Genomic DNA, 22,093 nt, shown 5'->3' on the forward strand with positions numbered 1-22,093 from the left:
GTGAGTCATGAGAAGAAGACGAGCACTTCATCATCGGCTCATTCTCTCTGAGTGTCGTCCTGATCTTTCTCTCCGTCACTGATGATGAGATGTCCTTGACAGCCTGCGATGACGTCACTGACGCATTCATTTTAATAATTTCTGACGGGATGAAATTAGGAGCTTGACCTCTATAATGTTCTCTGCATGGAACTGCGATTGAGGTGGGAGGAGGTGATGGGAGGAGGTGATGGGAGGAGGTGATGGGAGGAGGAGGAGACGGAGGTTAAAGGCAGACATAAAGGAGAAAAATTGAGTAAAGGACGAGAGAATCAGAGATGAAGAGACTCGATTACAGAGAGAGATCATTCATAATTCACTCAGGGATGATCTCAGGATGTTCTGAGCCTTTTACACAGAGACACCTGGGAGAGTGGAGCAGGTGGAGGGTGGAGCAGGTGGAGCAGGTGGAGGGTGGAGCAGGTGGAGCAGGTGGAGGATGGAGGGTGGAGCAGGTGGAGCAGGTGGAGCAGGTGGAGCAGGTGGAGGGTAGAGCAGGTGGAGGGTGGAGCAGGTGGAAGGTGGAGCAGGTGGAGCAGGTGGAGCAGGTGGAGGGTGGAGCAGGTGGAGGATGGAGGGTGGAGCAGGTGGAGCAGGTGGAGGGTAGAGCAGGTGGAGCAGGTGGAGCAGGTGGAGGGTAGAGCAGGTGGAGGGTGGAGCAGGTGGAAGGTGGAGCAGGTGGAGCAGGTGGAGGGTGGAGGATGGAGGGTGGAGCAGGTGAAGCCGGTGGAGGGTGGAGGATGGAGGATGGAGGGTGGAGGGTGGAGCAGGTGAAGCAGGTGGAGCAGGTGGAGCAGGTGGAGCAGGTGAAGCGGGTGGAGGGTGGAGGATGGAGGATGGAGGGTGGAGGGTGGAGCAGGTGAAGCAGGTGGAGGGTGGAGCAGGTGGAGCAGGTGAAGCAGGTGGAGCAGGTGGAGGGTGGAGCAGGTGGAGCAGGTGGAGCAGGTGGAGGGTGAAGCAGGAGGAGGGTGGAGCAGGTGGAGCAGGTGGAGGGTGGAGCAGGTGGAGCAGGTGGAGGGTAGAGCAGGTGGAGCAGGTGGAGCAGGTGGAGGGTAGAGCAGGTGGAGCAGGTGGAGCAGGTGGAGGGTAGAGCAGGTGGAGCAGGTGGAGGGTAGAGCAGGTGGAGCAGGTGGAGCAGGTGGAGGGTGGAGCAGGTGGAGCAGGTGGAGGGTGGAGCAGGTGGAGGATGGAGGGTGGAGCAGGTGGAGCAGGTGGAGCAGGTGGAGCAGGTGGAGGGTAGAGCAGGTGGAGGGTGGAGCAGGTGGAAGGTGGAGCAGGTGGAGCAGGTGGAGCAGGTGGAGGGTGGAGCAGGTGGAGGATGGAGGGTGGAGCAGGTGGAGCAGGTGGAGGGTAGAGCAGGTGGAGCAGGTGGAGCAGGTGGAGGGTAGAGCAGGTGGAGGGTGGAGCAGGTGGAAGGTGGAGCAGGTGGAGCAGGTGGAGGGTGGAGGATGGAGGGTGGAGCAGGTGAAGCCGGTGGAGGGTGGAGGATGGAGGATGGAGGGTGGAGGGTGGAGCAGGTGAAGCAGGTGGAGCAGGTGGAGCAGGTGGAGCAGGTGAAGCGGGTGGAGGGTGGAGGATGGAGGATGGAGGGTGGAGGGTGGAGCAGGTGAAGCAGGTGGAGGGTGGAGCAGGTGGAGCAGGTGAAGCAGGTGGAGCAGGTGGAGGGTGGAGCAGGTGGAGCAGGTGGAGCAGGTGGAGGGTGAAGCAGGAGGAGGGTGGAGCAGGTGGAGCAGGTGGAGGGTGGAGCAGGTGGAGCAGGTGGAGGGTAGAGCAGGTGGAGCAGGTGGAGCAGGTGGAGGGTAGAGCAGGTGGAGCAGGTGGAGCAGGTGGAGGGTAGAGCAGGTGGAGCAGGTGGAGGGTAGAGCAGGTGGAGCAGGTGGAGCAGGTGGAGGGTAGAGCAGGTGGAGCAGGTGGAGGGTAGAGCAGGTGGAGCAGGTGGAGCAGGTGGAGGGTAGAGCAGGTGGAGCAGGTGGAGGGTGGAGGATGGAGGGTGGAGCAGGTGGAGGGTGGAGCAGGTGGAGGGTTCTGAGCTGCCTCCTGCTGCTCGGGGCAGATATCACACCTGAGGATGTATATCGTTAGGATTTTATCGATACGATACTCTTTATCGGTACCGATACTTATCAATACTACAACATGTAATTTTGTGGAAAAAAAAATAAAGATTTTACAAGATGTTAAAAGATTCAACCTTCTTTTCATTACCAGGTAATAATAAAGCTTCAACAGAACAGAAGCTGTGTCATTACAAATACTGCAGAACAGATAAGCAGGACTTTATATCTGCCTGATGTCGGAGCACGACGCAGCAACCAGCTGAATTTAGCACCGAGCAGACAGGAAGTCACGCACAGAAATAACAACATAACATCCGGTTACTTTTCAAATTAAAAACACTCCATGTTGACACCAGCACACAAATCTAAAAAAAGAGACAAACACAAGCTCTTCTGCTGATCCTTTGGTCGGGAACACTTCCTGACCTATAACTGTAACCGCTGGGAGTTACCAGGCAGGGTGCGGCGGAGCAAAACTGGATCGGAGCCGTAACGCAGCGGACAGTATCCAGTGGAGATTCGGGGTAAGCATCATCACCAAACACTTGGAGCGCGTGCATAGTATGAAGCTAAAGGAGGGCGGCGTGTTTGATTGCTATAACAAAGTAAAGTTAGCAGCCCGGCTAACGCTAAAGACTGCAGCACCGAGGGAGCAGCAGCCGGTTTCATTTCTGCCACGTCAAGTCACAGTTTGTTAAGCTTGTAGTCATTACAGTCGGGTGGACGTTCAAAAACATCCATGTCAAAAACCGATAAAAAGAAAAGGAACAGTACAGTTTGTCCAGAATCTTAACGGTACCCTGGCACTGACTCAATTAGGAGCCGGTACCAAAAAGTACCGTTCCTCGGTATACGTCCCTACACCTGAGGGTAACAGCCTCACTGTTACTCAACATGACGGCTCATTAAAAAGTGACATCATCATTTCCAAAAAGGACAGAAGAAGAAGAACTCCAGGTGAGACTGATAACAGGTGACCATCGTTTAGAACCTGCACGTGTGAGTGTGGCAGTAAACATACTCAGTCACAGTATTTGAGTAGATGTACTCAGTTACATCGTCCTGTGATCACTGAGTGAAGTGACGGCGTGGCGGTGAATTGTGGGGCGGCCATGTTGGTTTCCTCTCCACACACTCTGACTGACACAAGTCCGAGTCTCTGCGGGCTGCAGAGGACAGCTGTGCCGCCGCCGCCGCCGCCGCCGCCGCCGTCTATTTAAAGCTGTTCTCTTCTGAGACGATGAATAATGAATGTAAACAGAAATATGCAGCTGTTATTTTCACAGTGACAGATTCTGATCCAGCCGTGAAAGATTCTGCTGTGAACGGGTTTCACTCCTCACGTCAGCGGGCTGACTGACAGTTAAAGCCGTCTGCATGCATTCAGCCTCCACCGCTCCTCCGACTGCTCCTTTCTCCCCTCGACGCTCCGCAGAACAAATGAAGAGACATTAAATTGTGTCTGACTGAAGGGAAGATTATTCCTGCAGCATCTCCTCGCAGCTTGAAAGGAAACTAAATTAGAAATGTCCTTGTAATTACTCTTCGGAAAGGAGCATTAGTGCAACAGTACGCAGAGCGTACATTGGAAAAAGTGGAGATTCAACAATAATTGCATCTGGATGTAACCTCAAGGGCGAACGCGTGTTTGATCTTAATTTATATGAATCCCTGATGGGACTTAGCCTACTTTATGGAGCATATAATGTCAGATATCTCCAGGCTGGTTCTGCTGCTGTGTCTCTGCTGCTGGTTCTACTGCTGGTTCTACTGCTGGTTCTGCTGCTGGTTCTGCTGCTGGTTCTGCTGCTGGTTCTGCTCCTGAACGTGACTCACTGCTGCGTTCACACTGAGCATCATCTCTGCTAACGCTTCACTGCACAGCTCCACATGGAGCTACAAGATGATTACCAGGAAACATATTAACATTTCATTGAATTTACCCACAAATTACCACAATCATTTACTGGAAATGATCCCAATCTTATTTTAATAAGAAAGTTCTGCTATTTTCCATCCAGCAGTTAATGAAGAGCTGCTAATATCTTTAATACATTTGGAGAACGCTTCAAAACACTTTCTGCTTCACAACATTTTCATTCCTGACTAGTTTCTGTCAAAGTGCCGGTCAGTGAACTGAAGCAACCTCGTCAATAAATCCACTGAAGAGAGGCGATTATATTATATTATATTATATTATATTATATTATATTATATTATATTATATTATATCATATTCAGAAGTTGAAGCAGCTCTCACTCCTGTCAGCAGTGAACTCACCGTCAGCTCTCAGAGCATCTTGTGTTTGTTGCACACAGACAGAACTCTGCTGTATATTATCGTATCATATTGTGTCTGATGTGTCGTCATGTTGAATATTCACTGCAGCTCGCAGACGAACAGAAGATGTTTGACAGGAGTGAACGAGAGCCGGAGGTTGTGGCGTCACCTCACACTTTGTTGTTGCCGCTCGTGTCCGCTGAGAAACGTGGAACATTTTCTGGGTCGCAGGTTTCAGCGAGCGTGTCGGACTGTTGTGACACGTCATCCCAGTGAATCACCGCTCCACCGCGTCGAGCTGCACGGACCAACGTCTGAGGTTTCCAGGGTCAGAGGCCGATCCTGTCGCTGCTCCTGGCAGTGTGGAGGCTCTGTGCTCTGTTCCGCAGTTTACTCCCAACAAATGTCACCGCTGAGCAAATGTGCTATTATTTTTAAAGCAACAGCAGCACGAGAGCAAGGAACCGGAAAAACACCAACACGGCCATGTTGTTCCACTGCAGCCTGAGACGACGACGGGCCGGACTGAGAGGACGACGACGGGCCGGACTGAGAGGACGACGGGCCGGACTGAGAGGACGACAACGGGCCGGACTGAGAGGACGACGGGCCGGACTGAGAGGACAACGGGCCGGACTGAGAGGACGACGGGCCGGACTGAGAGGACGACGGGCCGGACTGAGAAGACAACGACGGGCTGGACTGAGAGGACGACGGGCTGGACTCAGAGGACGACGGGCCGGACTGAGAGGACGACGGGCCGGACTGAGAGGACGACGGGCCGGACTGAGAGGACGACGGGCTGGACTGAGAGGACGACGACGGGCCGGACTGAGAGGACGACGACGGGCCGGACTGAGAGGACGACGACGGGCCGGACTGAGAGGACGACGGGCCGGACTGAGAGGACGACGGGCTGGACTCAGAGGACGACGGGCCGGACTGAGAGGACGACGGGCCGGACTGAGAGGACGACGACGGGCCGGACTGAGAGGACGACGGGCCGGACTGAGAGGACGACGACGGGCCGGACGGAGAGGACGACGACGGGCCGGACTGAATGACGACCGGGCCGGACTGAGGACGACGGGCCGGACTGAGAGGACGACGGGCCGGACTGAGAGGACGACGGGCCGGACTGAGAGGACGACGGGCCGGACTGAGAGGACGACGACGGGCCGGACTGAGAGGACGACGGGCTGGACTGAGAGGACGACGGGCCGGACTGAGAGGACGACGACGGGCCGGACTGAGAGGACGACGACGGGCCGGACTGAGAGGACGACGGGCCGGACTGAGAGGACGACGACGGGCCGGACTGAGAGGACGACGGGCTGGACTGAGAGGACGACGGGCCGGACTGAGAGGACGACGACGGGCCGGACTGAGAGGACGACGACGGGCCGGACTGAGAGGACGACGGGCCGGACTGAGAGGACGACGACGGGCCGGACTGAGAGGACGACGGGCCGGACTGAGAGGACGACGACGGGCCGGACTGAGAGGACGACGGGCCGGACTGAGAAGACAACGACGGGCCGGACTGAGACGACGACGGGCCGGACTGAGAAGACGACGGGCCGGACTGAGAGGACGACGACGGGCCGGACTGAGAGGACGACGGGCCGGACTGAGAGGACGACGGGCCGGACTGAGAGGACGACGGGCCGGACTGAGAGGACGACGGGCCGGACTGAGAGGACGACGGGCCGGACTGAGAGGACGACGACGGGCCGGACTGAGAGGACGACGACGGGCCGGACTGAGAGGACGACGGGCCGGACTGAGAGGACGACGACGGGCCGGACTGAGAGGACGACGGGCCGGACTGAGAGGACGACGACGGGCCGGACTGAGAGGACGACGGGCCAGACTGAGAGGACGACGGGCCGGACTGAGAGGACGACGACGGGCCGGACTGAGAGGACGACGGGCCGGACTGAGAGGACGACGGGCCGGACTGAGAGGACGACGGGCTGGACTGAGAGGACGACGGTTCACAGTGACATCAGTGATTCACCTGCCTGCGTTCACACATCAACACAGGTGTTGCAGGTAGAGCAGCTGCAGGAGCTGCTAACTACTGCAGGAGCTGCTACCTGCTGCAGGAGCTGCTAACTATTGCAGGAGCTGCTACCTGCTGCAGGAGCTGCTGACTACTGCAGGAGCTGCTACCTGCTGCAGGAGCTGCTACCTGCTGCAGGAGCTGCTACCTGCTGAGACTGAAATAAGAGAGTGAAGTTTTGAGGGAAACGCAGGAGGAGAACCAAAGCGAGCGTTGTGCATTCAGACGACTGCAGGCTGCAGAAGGTTTCCTCTGTGGACGCCGCCTGCTGAGTCTGCAGGATCCAGCTGAGATGGATCCACTTCTCACAGTCAAATCTGCCTCTAATCCACAAATCTCAGGCTTTTAGCGTCAGCCTGCTGAGGAACCACTGAGCAGACACACAACGGAGAAGCAGAGCTAACACTTCATAATGTGACGGGATTTACAGTGTGTGAGCAGCTGCTGCAGAAACACTCGTCATGTGTTTCACTTCAGGAGCTTCCTGTTCTCCACCTCATCCACAAACTCATGGACATGGAACCAGGGAACTCCTCCTCCTCTTCCTCCTCCTCCTCTTCCTCCTCCTCTTCCTCTTCCTCCTCCTCCTGTTTCAGTGTGAATCTAAACCAGATCCACAGTTGTAACTTGTACAATGACAATAAAAGGATTCTGATTCTGAAACCTCAGCAGAGGAAACTGTCCTGTGTTTCAGTCCAGAGCAAATAAAACTGCAGGTTTGTTTGCAGTAAACGCACCAGAGAGCGTTTCATGAGGATCGATGTCAGCCTACACGTTGTTCCTCCCCCCTCCTCTCCTCCATCCTCTTTGTTGCTAAATGTAGATGTGGTGGGTTCAGTGCCCATGTGTATGCCGGAGATAGGAGGATGTGGATTTAAATCTGGCTCCATGTATAAAACATGATCACTATCCGCCAAGACGGATGTCCTCCTGCACACATGAGCCTGAGGAAACAGGAAGTGACTGGGAGCTCATTCTTTATGTTGTGTTTGGTTTTCACGGATGTTCACTAGAGATGCACATGTGACTTTATGTTGCTCTGATGTCTGAAACTCTGCTGCTGTCTCATCCTCCGTCTGCTTGGATGGAGCACCGTGCAGGAAATAGCTGAATACATCAGCAGAGAACAGAATGACACACAGTACGTCTGCGATATGAACCTGTTCACAGACAAATGAAGACGTAATGTTTGTACTGATGTTTCCCAGCCGGACTTTAGGAACATTTCCAGCCGTGTTGGTGACAAAACAGATATTTGAATCCAGATGTTAGTCTGACCCAGAGGACCTGAACACAACAGTGTCAGTGTGAGCTAGCTCAGTTAGCATGTTGGCAGGCTGGTCGGGAAACAGTCTTTACATCGTGTGTTTCCATATTTTATAAGTCTTTATTTATGGGGAAAATGAATCCCCAAAAAGAAGATATGATGAAGGAACTGCTGGAAATGTTATAAAAGGCAGCTGTCCTGTCGTCTGTACGAGTCGTGTTGTCGTGTTCTCGTGTTCGTCTCAGCTGATTCACCGTCTGATGGTTGGCAGTGAGACGCTTCCTGTCTGCTTCCCTCAGCTTCTGCTAACACTACCTGTTTTAAAACATTAAAAATAATAAAGATTTGAATGATTTTGAATGATCCTGTGATGGATGAGTCCCGTCAGCTCGCTCCACCCCCACATCACCCTCTGTGCTGCTGTTTCCTGGAGGACTCGTCTGATGGAGAGGGAACGCTCGGTGGCAGCCCGTCACACTGGATTCTCGTGGCGACGGCGTGAGACTGAACACTAATCTGACAAACGGCAAAGAGACGGGAGGAGGAGACGCTTAGCCTCCGACACTGATCGCGCTCAGCATCTCCTCTCCTCCTCCACACCACAGTGTTTCCTCCCGTCTCCCTCCATCATCACATCTTCCTTTCCTCCTCTGGTATCTAACCGTCTCCTTCCTCCGCCCACTGCAGTCTCCTCTGAGCAGCGACACTCACAGTTTACAGCCAAAACACGAGTACGAGTTGTACATTTATATTGTCTTCACACAGCGTCGTTATCACATCCACTGTTAGTTAAATGTACATAGAGTATAAAGTCTGCTTCTCGTCACCTGAGCTGCTGTACTGACATCATCATCTCTGATATGTGGTTCAGAGGTGAAGCGTCTGATTCAGCGCTGCATCATGTAAACAGTTCTGCACACTGAGCAGTGAGTACAGTTACCTCACAATAATATTTAAATGCAGTGTTGGATATGTAAAGAAGTCTGATCCAGAGACAGACTGACTGACAGGTGAGCATCAGGTGTGACACAGTACAGCTGTGACATCACTCTGCACGTGATCCAGCAGCTGTTCTATGAAATGTGTGAAACATGTTTTGTATGACTGTATTATTGTTTCTGCTTCTCCTCTGCCGGCCTCGTGCTGCAGCTCTCAGCCTGGTTCCTCTCACAGGATTAGTCTCATCTTAAATAAGGGCATTAACCACTTTTCTTCATTGTTTCCCTCTCAAGGCTCGGCTAAATAAGGGCCAGTAATTGACTGTTTTTCTCCTGTTTGCTGGCTGCGGCCCCGGCAGCAGTGTTGGCACTTAGTTTTAATTTTGGTCATTAGAGTCGGGGCTTGGCTGCAGTCGTAGCTGCGAGCCGTCGTGGCTTCTGTTTGTGTCGACGTGTTGACTGGAAGTTTTTAGACTTTTCCTTACGGCAGAGGAGAACTTTGTGTTTCCAGGAAACATCTGACCAACATGCACACATGTACAGAAAGGCTGTAAACACACATGAATACATTAGTTTGATTTGTATATTGATTTCATATCGTCTCCAGGTGATTGTCTCTCAGATCACTGGTTCTGTTCTGGATCGACTTGTTTGTTCCTGCTGAGCTTCTGCTTTATGTCTGGTAGATTTCCACTCACACCAGCGACAGTTTGTTTTGTTGTCAGCAACACTGTTGTGACACTAACAGGTGCAGACAGACAGACAGACAGACAGACAGACAGCTGACACAGTGTGAGACCACAGGGTGTGAGACTTCCAGAGAGTCTGGACTTCTCCACGTCTCTCTCGGTGCTACAGAATGAGTTGAGGTCACAGAGACCAGCAGCCTTTAACCACCCTGAACAAACAGCAGGTCCAGCAGCACCGCGTCCAGCAGTCAAGACGTGACAGCGGTGATATGTGTTTGCAAAGCACATATTTACCTGTGTGCTCAGAGCGAACTCCAACCGACAGCTCGCCACCTTCACATAAGTGCTGTTAGCCGAGCCTGAAGGAACGGCTTCCCTCACACTTCGCCTCCGACTCTCTTTCAGTCGGCCGGAGGTGGAAACGTTTCCTGCACATCTTTCATTAGCACCCCGTGATGAAACAACTCTCAGAGGTGTGACGGATCACGGCGCTCACTCAAGTCTTCCACTGTGTTTACGTTAAAGTAAAATGATAGAAGAGGGTAAAATGCCCCGAGTCAGTTACATTTTCATTGTAGAGACGCCGTGCAGCCTCGTAGAACGCTTGCTGAACACTTTGTGGATGGGAACGTTTGCAGCAGCGACACGGCTCGCGCTGCCGGCTGCTGTGATTCCTTCAATTTGTGCACCTTTGTGTATTTTCCCCACCACTTCACAGGTGCTGCGTTTCCTGTAACACATGCACCTCGTTCCCTGAGAGATAAATCACGTACCCTGCAGCAGCAGATCCTCCGCCAACAGAAATACGCTCCCACTTGTAGAATCCCACAAAAACACCAAACATTCAGATCTTTGCAGAGCTCGTCTCAGCGCGGACTCTTTGATTCTGAACTGCTAACCTCACGTAAACCGAGCAGCGTCTGAGGTTCAGCTCAAAATACTTCTGTATGTGTTCACCTGGTAAAAATAAAACACAGCAGCAACAACAGATATATACAGTCTGTGTACGAGACTGCACCCTTAGAAATAAGTTGGAAGTTCAGAGGAAATACAAAGTGAAACAAAACTACAGCAGCTGTCAGATTGTAATCTATTACTTTTCAGCAGGTAACTACGTTCACCAGCGCTGGTTCTGTTTTCCTCTTCTGAGCACGATGACATCTTTTCAGTGAGAGAATTATCTTTACTGAGGAGACAAACAGCAGGTTTGCTAACAGAAACACAAGCTGCGTTCAGAATCGCCTGGACAGTGACGCTGTAGTTACCCTCCGACGAGAAGCTTGGTGCTGATGCTGCACTGTGTTAAAGAGACATCTACTGAAGTTAGCATGCTAACCACCTAGCCCCAGCCCATCCTCTCTCATACTACCACTCCAAGCTCCAAGTCGGGCCTGATCGCTGCACAGCACCTTCCTGCACAGGAGGCTGACTCAGCACATCATGTGAACATGGTCTGACAGGTTAAACACAGATGTTAATCCTGGACGTATTTGGTGTTTGCTGAAACAAATCAGCCAAAAACTTCTGATCAATCATCAATTAGCAACTGTCACACACACACACACACACACACACACACACACACACACACACACACACACACACACACACAGTATCCCCTGTTAGCACAGCCTCCTCCTCCACCTGACACCAACCGTCTCCTCAAGTCACTGTTTTTCTTTCATGAACACAGTTTGATCATTTAAACACACACACACACTACTGACCACACACACACCCACACACACACACACACGCTCACAACAGGAGCACTGGGGCATGCTGGTGCTTACCGATGATTACAGCTTCTGCCTCTGGGAGTGTTTGAAGAGACGCTCGCTGCACACTTCAGTGAGCACAGAGGCCGACAGCAAAGACTTCCTCACATTCATTATGATGTTCACATCCGTCACATCAGCACGCTGCACACACCAGCTCGCAGATGAGTTTCAGGAACTGTCGGGCTAAATGGACTTACACTGCCGTCGACTGCTGATTGTCTGAGATTTAAAGTGTATTTAGTGTAGATGATGTGGCAACAGAGAATCTTCAGATAGAGACACCTTCCTACATGTCAGATACTGTGGTTCTGATGAAGGCCACAAACACAAACTGCTGGTCCAATCATAAAGTTGTTCTATGAACTGTAGTGCTGCAGTTTTGATCTCTTTAGACTCACTCAGTTTTAGAGGAAACTGCTCTACCTGCTTCATAAACAGAAACAGAAACAGGTGCTAGCTGTGTTTTACACATAAAGTTTGCTGCCCAGAAGAAAAACTCTCTCTAACTGCAGGTCTCAGAGGTCAGCAGCAGCCGGCTGCCTGCTCACGATGGCACCAGCTGAAACCATCACATGTGGGTTTCAGTTTGCAGGGTCTGAAGTTGAACAGGCAGAGTGGAAACACACAGCGACCCCTGAGCTTCAGATGGCTCCTCATGAAGCTAGCAACAGTTAGCAGTGGTCATACGGAAGCAGGGCGCACACACACACACACACACACACACACACACACACACCACAGCGATGGTGACACAGGTGAGGTGTCCTGTGGCCCTGCAGGTGCGAGGGTTAACAGTGATAACTGCACACACGTCATGAGTTATTCTGGGAGCAGCTCACGCTCGCTGCACATCGCTGCTGCCCAGGAGTGACCTCAACTCACAAGGTCCTCTCATCTGTGTGAGACACAACAACACAACACAACGACTCGTCTCAACTGATTTAACTTCATTACACTGCAGAGAAGAAAAGAGACGGAGACGGGAACAGTATGTCTGAAGGTCACCGGTCAGACCTAAGCCAACAGGAAGTCCTCTGAGATCTGCTCTTTGACTCTGAATGATGTCACTGATGGCGAATAACAAACTGATAGATGTTACTACAGGAGCGACTCTGTGACTCTACATCATTGACGTAGAGTCAGAGCGTCAGTGATGTAGAGTCAGAGCGTCAGTGATGTAGAGTCGGAGCGTCAGTGATGTAGAGTCGGAGCTTCAGTGACGTACAGTCGGAGCTTCAGTGACGTAGAGTCGGAGCTTCAGTGATATAGAGCGTCAGTGATATAGAGTCAGAGCGTCAGTGATATAGAGTCGGAGCGTTAGTGACGAAGAGTCAGAGCGTCAGTGACGTAGAGTCAGAGCATCAGTGATATAGAGTCGGAGCGTCAGTGACGAAGAGTCAGAGCGTCAGTGACGTAGAGTCAGAGCGTCAGTGACGTAGAGTCAGAGCATCAGTGATATAGAGTCAGAGCATCAGTGACGTAGAGTCAGAGCGTCAGTGACGTAGAGTCAGAGCATCAGTGATATAGAGTCAGAGCGTCAGTGATATAGAGTCAGAGCATCAGTGACGTAGAGTCATAGCGTCAGTGACGTAGAGTCGGAGCGTCAGTGACGTAGAGTCGGAGCGTCAGTGATATAGAGTCAGAGCGTCAGTGATATAGAGTCAGAGCATCAGTGATATAGAGTCATAGCGTCAGTGACGTAGAGTCATAGCGTCAGTGACGTAGAGTCAGAGCGTCAGTGACGTAGAGTCGGAGCGTCAGTGATATAGAGTCAGAGCGTCAGTGATATAGAGTCAGAGCATCAGTGATATAGAGTCGGAGCGTCAGTGATGTAGAGTCAGAGCATCAGTGATATAGAGTCAGAGCGTCAGTGATATAGAGTCAGAGCATCAGTGATATAGAGTCAGAGCGTCAGTGATATAGAGTCGGAGCGTCAGTGATATAGAGTCAGAGCATCAGTGATATAGAGTCATAGCGTCAGTGACGTAGAGTCAGAGCATCAGTGATATAGAGTCAGAGCGTCAGTGATATAGAGTCAGAGCATCAGTGATATAGAGTCAGAGCGTCAGTGACGTAGAGTCGGAGCGTCAGTGATGTAGAGTCAGAGCATCAGTGATATAGAGTCAGAGCGTCAGTGATATAGAGTCGGAGCGTCAGTGACGTAGAGTCAGAGCGTCAGTGATATAGAGTCAGAGCATCAGTGATATAGAGTCAGAGCGTCAGTGACGTAGAGTCGGAGCGTCAGTGATGTAGAGTCAGAGCATCAGTGATATAGAGTCAGAGCATCAGTGATATAGAGTCAGAGCGTCAGTGATATAGAGTCAGAGCATCAGTGATATAGAGTCGGAGCGTCAGTGACGTAGAGTCAGAGCGTCAGTGATATAGAGTCAGAGCATCAGTGATATAGAGTCAGAGCGTCAGTGACGTAGAGTCGGAGCGTCAGTGATGTAGAGTCAGAGCATCAGTGATATAGAGTCAGAGCGTCAGTGACGTAGGGTCAGAGCGTCAGTGACGTAGGGTCAGAGCGTCAGTGATATAGAGTCAGAGCATCAGTGATATAGAGTCAGAGCATCAGTGATATAGAGTCAGAGCATCAGTGACATAGAGTCGGAGCGTCAGTGACGTAGAGTCATAGCGTCAGTGACGTAGAGTCGGAGCGTCAGTGACGTAGAGTCGGAGCGTCAGTGACGTAGAGTCAGAGCGTCAGTGATATAGAGTCAGAGCGTCAGTGACGTAGAGTCAGAGCGTCAGTGATATAGAGTCAGAGCGTCAGTGATATAGAGTCAGAGCATCAGTGACGTAGAGTCGGAGCGTCAGTGACGTAGAGTCGGAGCGTCAGTGACGTAGAGTCAGAGCGTCAGTGATGTAGAGTCAGAGCGTCAGTGACGTAGAGTCAGAGCGTCAGTGATATAGAGTCAGAGCGTCAGTGATATAGAGTCAGAGCATCAGTGACGTAGGGTCAGAGCGTCAGTGACGTAGAGTCGGAGCGTCAGTGATATAGAGTCAGAGCGTCAGTGATATAGAGTCAGAGCGTCAGTGAATAGAGTCGGAGCGTCAGTGATGTAGAGTCAGAGCATCAGTGATATAGAGTCAGAGCGTCAGTGATATAGAGTCAGAGCATCAGTGATATAGAGTCAGAGCGTCAGTGATATAGAGTCGGAGCGTCAGTGATATAGAGTCAGAGCATCAGTGATATAGAGTCATAGCGTCAGTGACGTAGAGTCAGAGCATCAGTGACGTAGAGTCAGAGCATCAGTGATATAGAGTCAGAGCGTCAGTGATATAGAGTCAGAGCATCAGTGATATAGAGTCAGAGCGTCAGTGATATAGAGTCAGAGCGTCAGTGATATAGAGTCAGAGCGTCAGTGACGTAGAGTCGGAGCGTCAGTGATGTAGAGTCAGAGCATCAGTGATATAGAGTCAGAGTGTCAGTGATATAGAGTCGGAGCGTCAGTGACGTAGAGTCAGAGCGTCAGTGATATAGAGTCAGAGCATCAGTGATATAGAGTCAGAGCGTCAGTGACGTAGAGTCGGAGCGTCAGTGATGTAGAGTCAGAGCATCAGTGATATAGAGTCAGAGCGTCAGTGATATAGAGTCAGAGCATCAGTGATATAGAGTCAGAGCGTCAGTGATATAGAGTCAGAGCATCAGTGATATAGAGTCGGAGCGTCAGTGACGTAGAGTCGGAGCGTCAGTGATATAGAGTCAGAGCATCAGTGATATAGAGTCAGAGCGTCAGTGACGTAGAGTCGGAGCGTCAGTGATGTAGAGTCAGAGCATCAGTGATATAGAGTCAGAGCGTCAGTGACGTAGGGTCAGAGCGTCAGTGACGTAGGGTCGGAGCGTCAGTGATGTAGAGTCAGAGCGTCAGTGATATAGAGTCAGAGCGTCAGTGACATAGAGTCAGAGCATCAGTGACGTAGAGTCGGAGCGTCAGTGACGTAGAGTCGGAGCGTCAGTGACGTAGAGTCGGAGCGTCAGTGATGTAGGGTCAGAGCGTCAGTGACGTAGAGTCAGAGCGTCAGTGACGTAGAGTCGGAGCGTCAGTGACGTAGAGTCAGAGCGTCAGTGACGTAGAGTCGGAGCGTCAGTGATGTAGAGTCAGAGCGTCAGTGACGTAGAGTCAGAGCGTCAGTGACGTAGAGTCGGAGCGTCGGTGACGTAGAGTCGGAGCGTCAGTGATGTAGAGTCAGAGCGTCAGTGACGTAGAGTCAGAGCGTCAGTGATGTAGAGTCGGAGCGTCAGTGACGTAGAGTCGGAGCGTCAGTGACGTAGAGTCGGAGCGTCAGTGACGTAGAGTCAGAGCGTCAGTGACGTAGAGTCAGAGCGTCGGTGACGTAGAGTCAGAGCGTCAGTGATGTAGAGTCGGAGTGTCAGTGACGTAGAGTCAGAGCGTCAGTGATGTAGGGTCAGAGCGTCAGTGACGTAGAGTCAGAGCGTCAGTGACGTAGAGTCGGAGCATCAGTGATATAGAGTCAGAGCGTCAGTGACGCTCTGACTCTATATCACTGATGCTCTGACTGATCTGTTGCTGTTTGTTTCCCTCTGACAGACGAGGCCGTGGCACTTAAAGAGCTGAGAGGCACGAGCCAACAGAGAGACGTCGATTAATGGTGTCATTAAAAAGGCAGAGGATGTGTTTTACAGGAGGAAGCGTGGGTGTGTGTATGCGTGTTTGTGTTTGTGTGAGTGTGTGTGTGTGCGCTGTTCAATCAATATCTTGGCAGAGAGTTCAGCAGAAACTGGTCCTGGTTCTCTTCAAAGTCTTCTTCATTATGAATGTGCTGTAATTACCTGCAGTCTGTGAGGAAACGCAGCGAGTCAAATTACACTCTGATTAGTTGTTGCAATCACAGGTCAGAGCAGCAGCTTCACTCCACATTCAGTCTGCAGACAGAAGTCACGCTGATCACAGCGACGCTGTCGTTAAGGCCTCGTCCATCTCCTCTCCTTCTGTATGTGCCTGACTAATAATCTGAGTCTGTCTGTCTTTTCTTAGTTTGTTCATGTTAGCAGGAACACATTATACAGAACACAACGTCCACTAAGACCTTCAAAATAAAGCTCGCTGACAAGCAGTTCAGATGTTACGACATCGGTATGATGAGGTAGAAGAACAGTGCTGCTACTAATGTGTGTCGTATAAATACATGATGTGACATGTTAAGTTTATAAATGTGTCTGAGTGACATTTTACTGACTGAGAAATAACACGAGTGAAACTGTCACAGGTGTGAAGAATGACTGAGGTACATTTGATCTCGCCTGGTTCAAGACCTGCAGAAAGTCTTAGCTTTCAACGTAGCCTAGCTTAGCATAAATACTGGAAACAGGGGGAAACAGCTAGCTGAAACAAATCCTCCCCTGCCACAGTGTTTTGGTGTTTTCATGCTTCAGGAAAGTGAGACAGAACATTTCGATCAGTGAGCTTTAGAGCTGCAGGTCGGTGGACTGGACCTTTGGACAGAGCGATGCTAACTGTTTCCCCCTGTTTCCAGTCTTTATGCTAAGCTAAGCTAAGCTAACCAGCTGCTGTCTGTAGCTCTGGTGTAAATAGAGGTGATTTAAATGAATGCTGTTAGTTTGTGAGAGATTGATAAAGAATGAGTGTAAATCTTGTGTACCACGCTGGATGAGGTGCAGCTCTGGTTCTGATCTGTTTTCTTCATCACAGTTTGGTGCTGACCGGGTTCATCCTGACGGATCAGGTTGTGTTTGGACAGATTAAAACACAGTGTGTGTGTGTGTGTGCAGGTGATGTTATAGACGTCTCAGAGTGGAGGGATGACGGCATGCAGGTGCATCCGGTTATGACTCTCATCAGAAAGTTAAACTCGTGTCGCTCTCACCTCTATTTTCTACCTCATACACTCTGATTGAATGGTTCTGTCGCCCTCATTCCTGAGCCACGCAGACCGCCCGTCACGGCCCAGTATCCTCTCCTACCGTCGTTATGCCCAGAAAACGTCCATTTCCATAAATCATTCGTCAAAGAACGAGGGGACAGACGGTGTCAGAGAGCACATCGAAGGGAACAGTGTTGATTAGCTCACCAGCAGCAGCCCTTAAAGGCCGGTCCAAGGTGACACCCTCACATTCAGCGCCGCCATGAGTTTGCATCTGGATCTCGCTCCTGGCACGACTTCTTTAAAGTTCACCACACGTCAGTGAAAAATGTTTGGAGGAGAAAAAAAAGGGCAAAACATTGGCGAAGGGATTACTGAGGCTTTCCTGTGTGTGCAGGAGGATTCTGATTCCAGAAGAGAAAATCAGATTTTGCTGCCTCTCATTAAGCTGCTCACTGTCGGCGTCGTGCGTCGAGAAGAAAAGAACAAAGCTTTGATATTTTATTTGAAGTCCAAAGCTTCACTTGAACAGAACCGCCACAACAAACGCACTTTTCTCTCCTCGTCGACATCTTTGTTTGATACGACGTCACGCTGCCTGTAGTTACTAAACTGCGCTGTGATACCGATGCATCTCAATCTGAACGCTGTCATTAGCACGAACCGGGCCGTCAGAACGAGTCTGTTCAGCCCAACCACAAGTTCTGTTTCCTCTGATCAGCGTTTGGTGTGTCTGTACGATCTCTGATGATGAACTCTCTTCACTTGTCTTTGGGACTTTAAAGAAACAGAGAGAAATACTCTTGTCTGTGCAGTAAACACACAGCTGGTTAGCTTAGCTTAGCATAAGGACCTGGCTCTGTGTACCTGTCAGCTCTCCTCACCTGTACAGCTCTCAGGTAAACACCTTCATCACAACTCATCTGTGTCTTTGTAAGAAAACCAAATAAGTTGCAGCATTATTGAGGTTAATCCACTGACTGACTCACAGTCACGTCCTCCAGTCTGCTGACAAACTGAGGTCAGGACTCAGACTGAGGCTGGAGGACGTCCCTGCTCCAGGCCCAAACGTCCTCCTCAGACCGGGTCACGAGTTCTGTTCCCTTCTGTGAGATCCAGATAACAAATCATTATAGTAAACAGACCCTCAGTGTTCATCCTGTTATTTGATTAAAGGAGCAGTTTGACACTTCAGGGAAATATGTTTATTAACCTTTGAGTGGAGAGTCTCCTGTTTGGATCGACACCACCGTCACGTCTGTTCTGACAGAACCACTGACGTCACCTGACCACACTCACCTGCAGGAAGCTGCTGGTTGATTTGCATTGTAGATCAAATGTTTTAATTTCTGTTGTCATCAGCTGCAACTGTCACATTTAGAGATCTATAGTGAAACACGGAGGTCGATCTGTCAGTGACATCACAGATTACCTGCGAGTTCAAACTCAGCCTGTCGTCTTCGTCACTGTAACCGTACAAACCGGCTGCTCGTTAGACTGAAATCAACCTGAACACGTGAATCTGAATCTGCTGAAGCAAACGGTGTGTGACACCTGGCTCAGTTCAGGATGAATTCAAGCCTCCGACTGAACATTAGAACATTAGAACAGAAGTCTGCTGCTCTGCTGAACTTTCCTTAAACATCAGCAGCAATAAATGATCTTCTATGGAAATAAAAAAGCCTGTTCTCTAAAGCAGAACGTGTTCAGAGCGGGTCAGACGGTGCACACAGACGCCTCGCCGTCCTCCATCCTCCATCAAGGAGTGAAAGTTAAATAAAATCCCTGCAGGACTGACGTAGTTCTGCAGCGGTGCTGATGGAGCCTCTGAGGCAGGATGATGATGATGATGATGATGATGATGATGATGATGATGATGATGATGGCGTATAATCATCATCCAAAGATTCCTCTGCAATTTTGTGTCACAGGAAACCAAGATATGGGAGGAGTGAATGTTCTCACTGATGATCGAGGTTGTCAGCAGCGGAGAGGAAAACGTGTCCCGCCAGCGCCGGAGATTTAAGAACATGAGTGTGAAAGCAACCGGACTCAGAACCACAGGAAGAACCGACACAGGACGTTCACACACAACACAATCAAACACACACGAGTGGTGAACGTACCGCTGATGGTGGCTCTCTTCGGCAGGATGGTGACGGCTCCCACAGCGGCGTCCTCCAGCTGGTTGATTGGACTGTTTTTGGCCCCCCAGCTGTCAGAACCGATCCACAGGAAGTGACCGACCTGCTCAGCTCGCTTACTGGCATTCAGGATCCCCCTGGAGTCACACAGGTACCGTCACTGAGTCACATGCACTGTCACTGTATGTGTTGGTGTGTGATCCGGGTCATCTGGTCCCAGATAAACTTCCTGCTCTACTGACCCGTACTGAATGTGTCTGGACCTGATACTTTTAGGTGTATATCAAAATAACATTGGAGAGACGGACAGTCAGCTGCTATATCTTTTCATTTAACCTGAGACAAAGTTCTGCTGAGTGATGTTTAGTCACACAGTGTTAGTTACCTGATGTCCTCGTCGGAGGCGAACAGGATGACGGCCCGGGCGTACCGAGTGTCCAGCAGCAGACGGATGGTTTTATCAAAGTCCGACAGTTTGTGGTCGTGAGGGATCTTCAGAGACTGAGCGATACAGATTCCACCTGCAGAGACAATCAGAGGCCAGCGTTAACACACAGCACAGCTGCTTCCTCAACTGTTAAAATTACATTCTGCGTAAGAGAAACAGCCTCAAAAGCTTCTTCCAAGAGTTCATACAAAAGGTCCACAGGTGGCAGAGAGGGTTAGTTCACCTGGAGAACCTGAGAGAAGGAAAAAGCTGCAGACTTTGATGGAGCTGACCGGAGGAAGAGGAGCTCTGCTCTTCACTCTGCTGCCTGACACTTCATGAAGCTACTGACTTCTCTGCACAGTCGTGTCTGCGAGTGCTGCCGGCTGATGCAGTGCTGCTTTCAATACATGTCACTCTACTGCACGGAAAAGTGCTGCTGTGTTTCTCACTGATCCCAGAATCCAGCCAGGCGCACAGTCACGTTGTTCTGCTGATCCATGATCAACAGATCACAGGTGAGATCAGTTCAACACGTTCCCGACAGAATCCTGGTTGTAGTGAGAAGTAAACAAGCTAACGTGGCAGCAGTGGCGTGTCAGCTCTACAGGATGTACACGATTCAACTTTCTGAGCATTCTGTGCAGAAATCTGTCCACAAGATCCAGCTGACCCGCTTACATGTTGAAAATAGTCACCAAACATTGTTGAAGTACAGATTATAATCTCCCCTTCAATGCTCATCAGTGAAATCAAAAATCATGTTGAAGTCACATCATCAGCAGCACGTGGGCACAGACCAGCTGACCGCGCAGCTAACGAGGCTAATACATGTTAACGTGCCTTTTGAAAATGTCACTGTGGGGCAGCTGTCAAACATCGTCAAGTCTCATCATCACTTCATGAAGATTTGTTAGTGCGCTCGTGCCAATTTTAAATTCTGGCCCGTCTTCCATCACTTTGCAACGCCCACGTCCACGATGACATTTGGCTCATGCAGGATCTTCTGAGCAGCAGTGTGAGGACTTTACACAAAGGATTTGGCCTTTAAGATGCTGCTGACACTGAAGCGAGACATCGGCAACGCCAGCAGGTCAGAGGTTTAAAATCCCTCTAGAAGCAGGGATCAGATCAGATATCATGCTGCTTACAAAGAGCACTGAGGCAGATCGGTCGCCACACAGCAGAGTCACCGACTCACAGTAAAGATCTCCGTCCTGATTCCTGCACACAGCCGGCTCACATGTCATGACGTCACCACGTGTCCTCATGACATCACTACATGTCCTCATGACATCACCACATGTCCTCATGACATCACTACATGACGTCATCACGTGTCCTCATGACATCACCACATGACATCACCACGTGTCCTCATGACATCACTACATGTCCTCATGACATCACCACGTGTCCTCATGACATCACCACATGACGTCACCACGTGTCCTCATGACATCACCACGTGTCCTCATGACATCACTACATGTCCTCATGACATCACCACATGTCCTCATGACATCACTACATGACGTCATCACGTGTCCTCATGACATCACCACATGACGTCACCACGTGTCCTCATGACATCACCACGTGTCCTCATGACATCACTACATGTCCTCATGACATCACCACATGTCCTCATGACATCACTACATGACGTCATCACGTGTCCTCATGACATCACCACATGACGTCACCACGTGTCCTCATGACATCACTACATGACGTCATCACGTGTCCTCATGACATCACCACATGACGTCACCACGTGTCCTCATGACATCACCACATGACATCACCACGTGTCCTCATGACATCACTACATGTCCTCATGACATCACCACATGTCCTCATGACATCACTACATGACGTCATCACGTGTCCTCATGACATCACCACGTGACGTCACCACGTGTCCTCATGACATCACCACGTGTCCTCATGACATCACTACATGTCCTCATGACATCACCACATGTCCTCATGACATCACTACATGACGTCATCACGTGTCCTCATGACATCACCACATGACGTCACCACGTGTCCTCATGACATCACCACGTGTCCTCATGACATCACTACATGTCCTCATGACATCACCACATGTCCTCATGACATCACTACATGACGTCATCACGTGTCCTCATGACATCACCACATGACGTCACCACGTGTCCTCATGACATCACTACATGACGTCATCACGTGTCCTCATGACATCACCACATGACGTCACCACATGACGTCACCACATGACATCACCACATGATGTCACCACATGATGTCACCACGCAGTCATCAGATTTTGAAAGCATCTGTGGAGTTTTCTCCAGAGTTCAGGAGTTCACAGCTGGTTGGCTGATGGTTTAATAAAAGCTGAGGTTGGTTCAGGGAGTATTTCACCGCCCTGTCAGTAGAGATGGTCTTAACGTGACAGGCCAGCGATACAGCGAAGCGTCTAACTGAAGCCTGAGCACATGAATGTATTGATCAGCACTCTGTATTGACTGATGCATGTAGCTGTCTGTACTGAAGGACTGCAGCAG

The 22,093-nt window shown here is 50.6% G+C and overlaps 1 protein-coding gene across 1 annotated transcript in view; it reads right to left on the reverse strand.

Annotated features, from left to right (window-relative positions):
- The window catches only part of grm7 (glutamate metabotropic receptor 7), a 104,988-nt gene that overhangs the window by 46,494 nt on the left and 36,401 nt on the right, over positions 1 to 22,093 (reverse strand). Inside the window, exons 2-3 of the mRNA XM_030418891.1 lie at positions 19,494 to 19,629; positions 19,091 to 19,245 (exon numbers count right to left, since the gene is read on the reverse strand). Of these exons, the coding sequence (XP_030274751.1) occupies positions 19,091 to 19,245; positions 19,494 to 19,629 (291 nt within the window). The remainder of the gene's footprint in view (positions 1 to 19,090; positions 19,246 to 19,493; positions 19,630 to 22,093) is intronic.

Source organism: Sparus aurata, chromosome 6, assembly GCF_900880675.1.
Source record: "Sparus aurata chromosome 6, fSpaAur1.1, whole genome shotgun sequence".
NCBI lineage: Eukaryota > Metazoa > Chordata > Actinopteri > Spariformes > Sparidae > Sparus > Sparus aurata.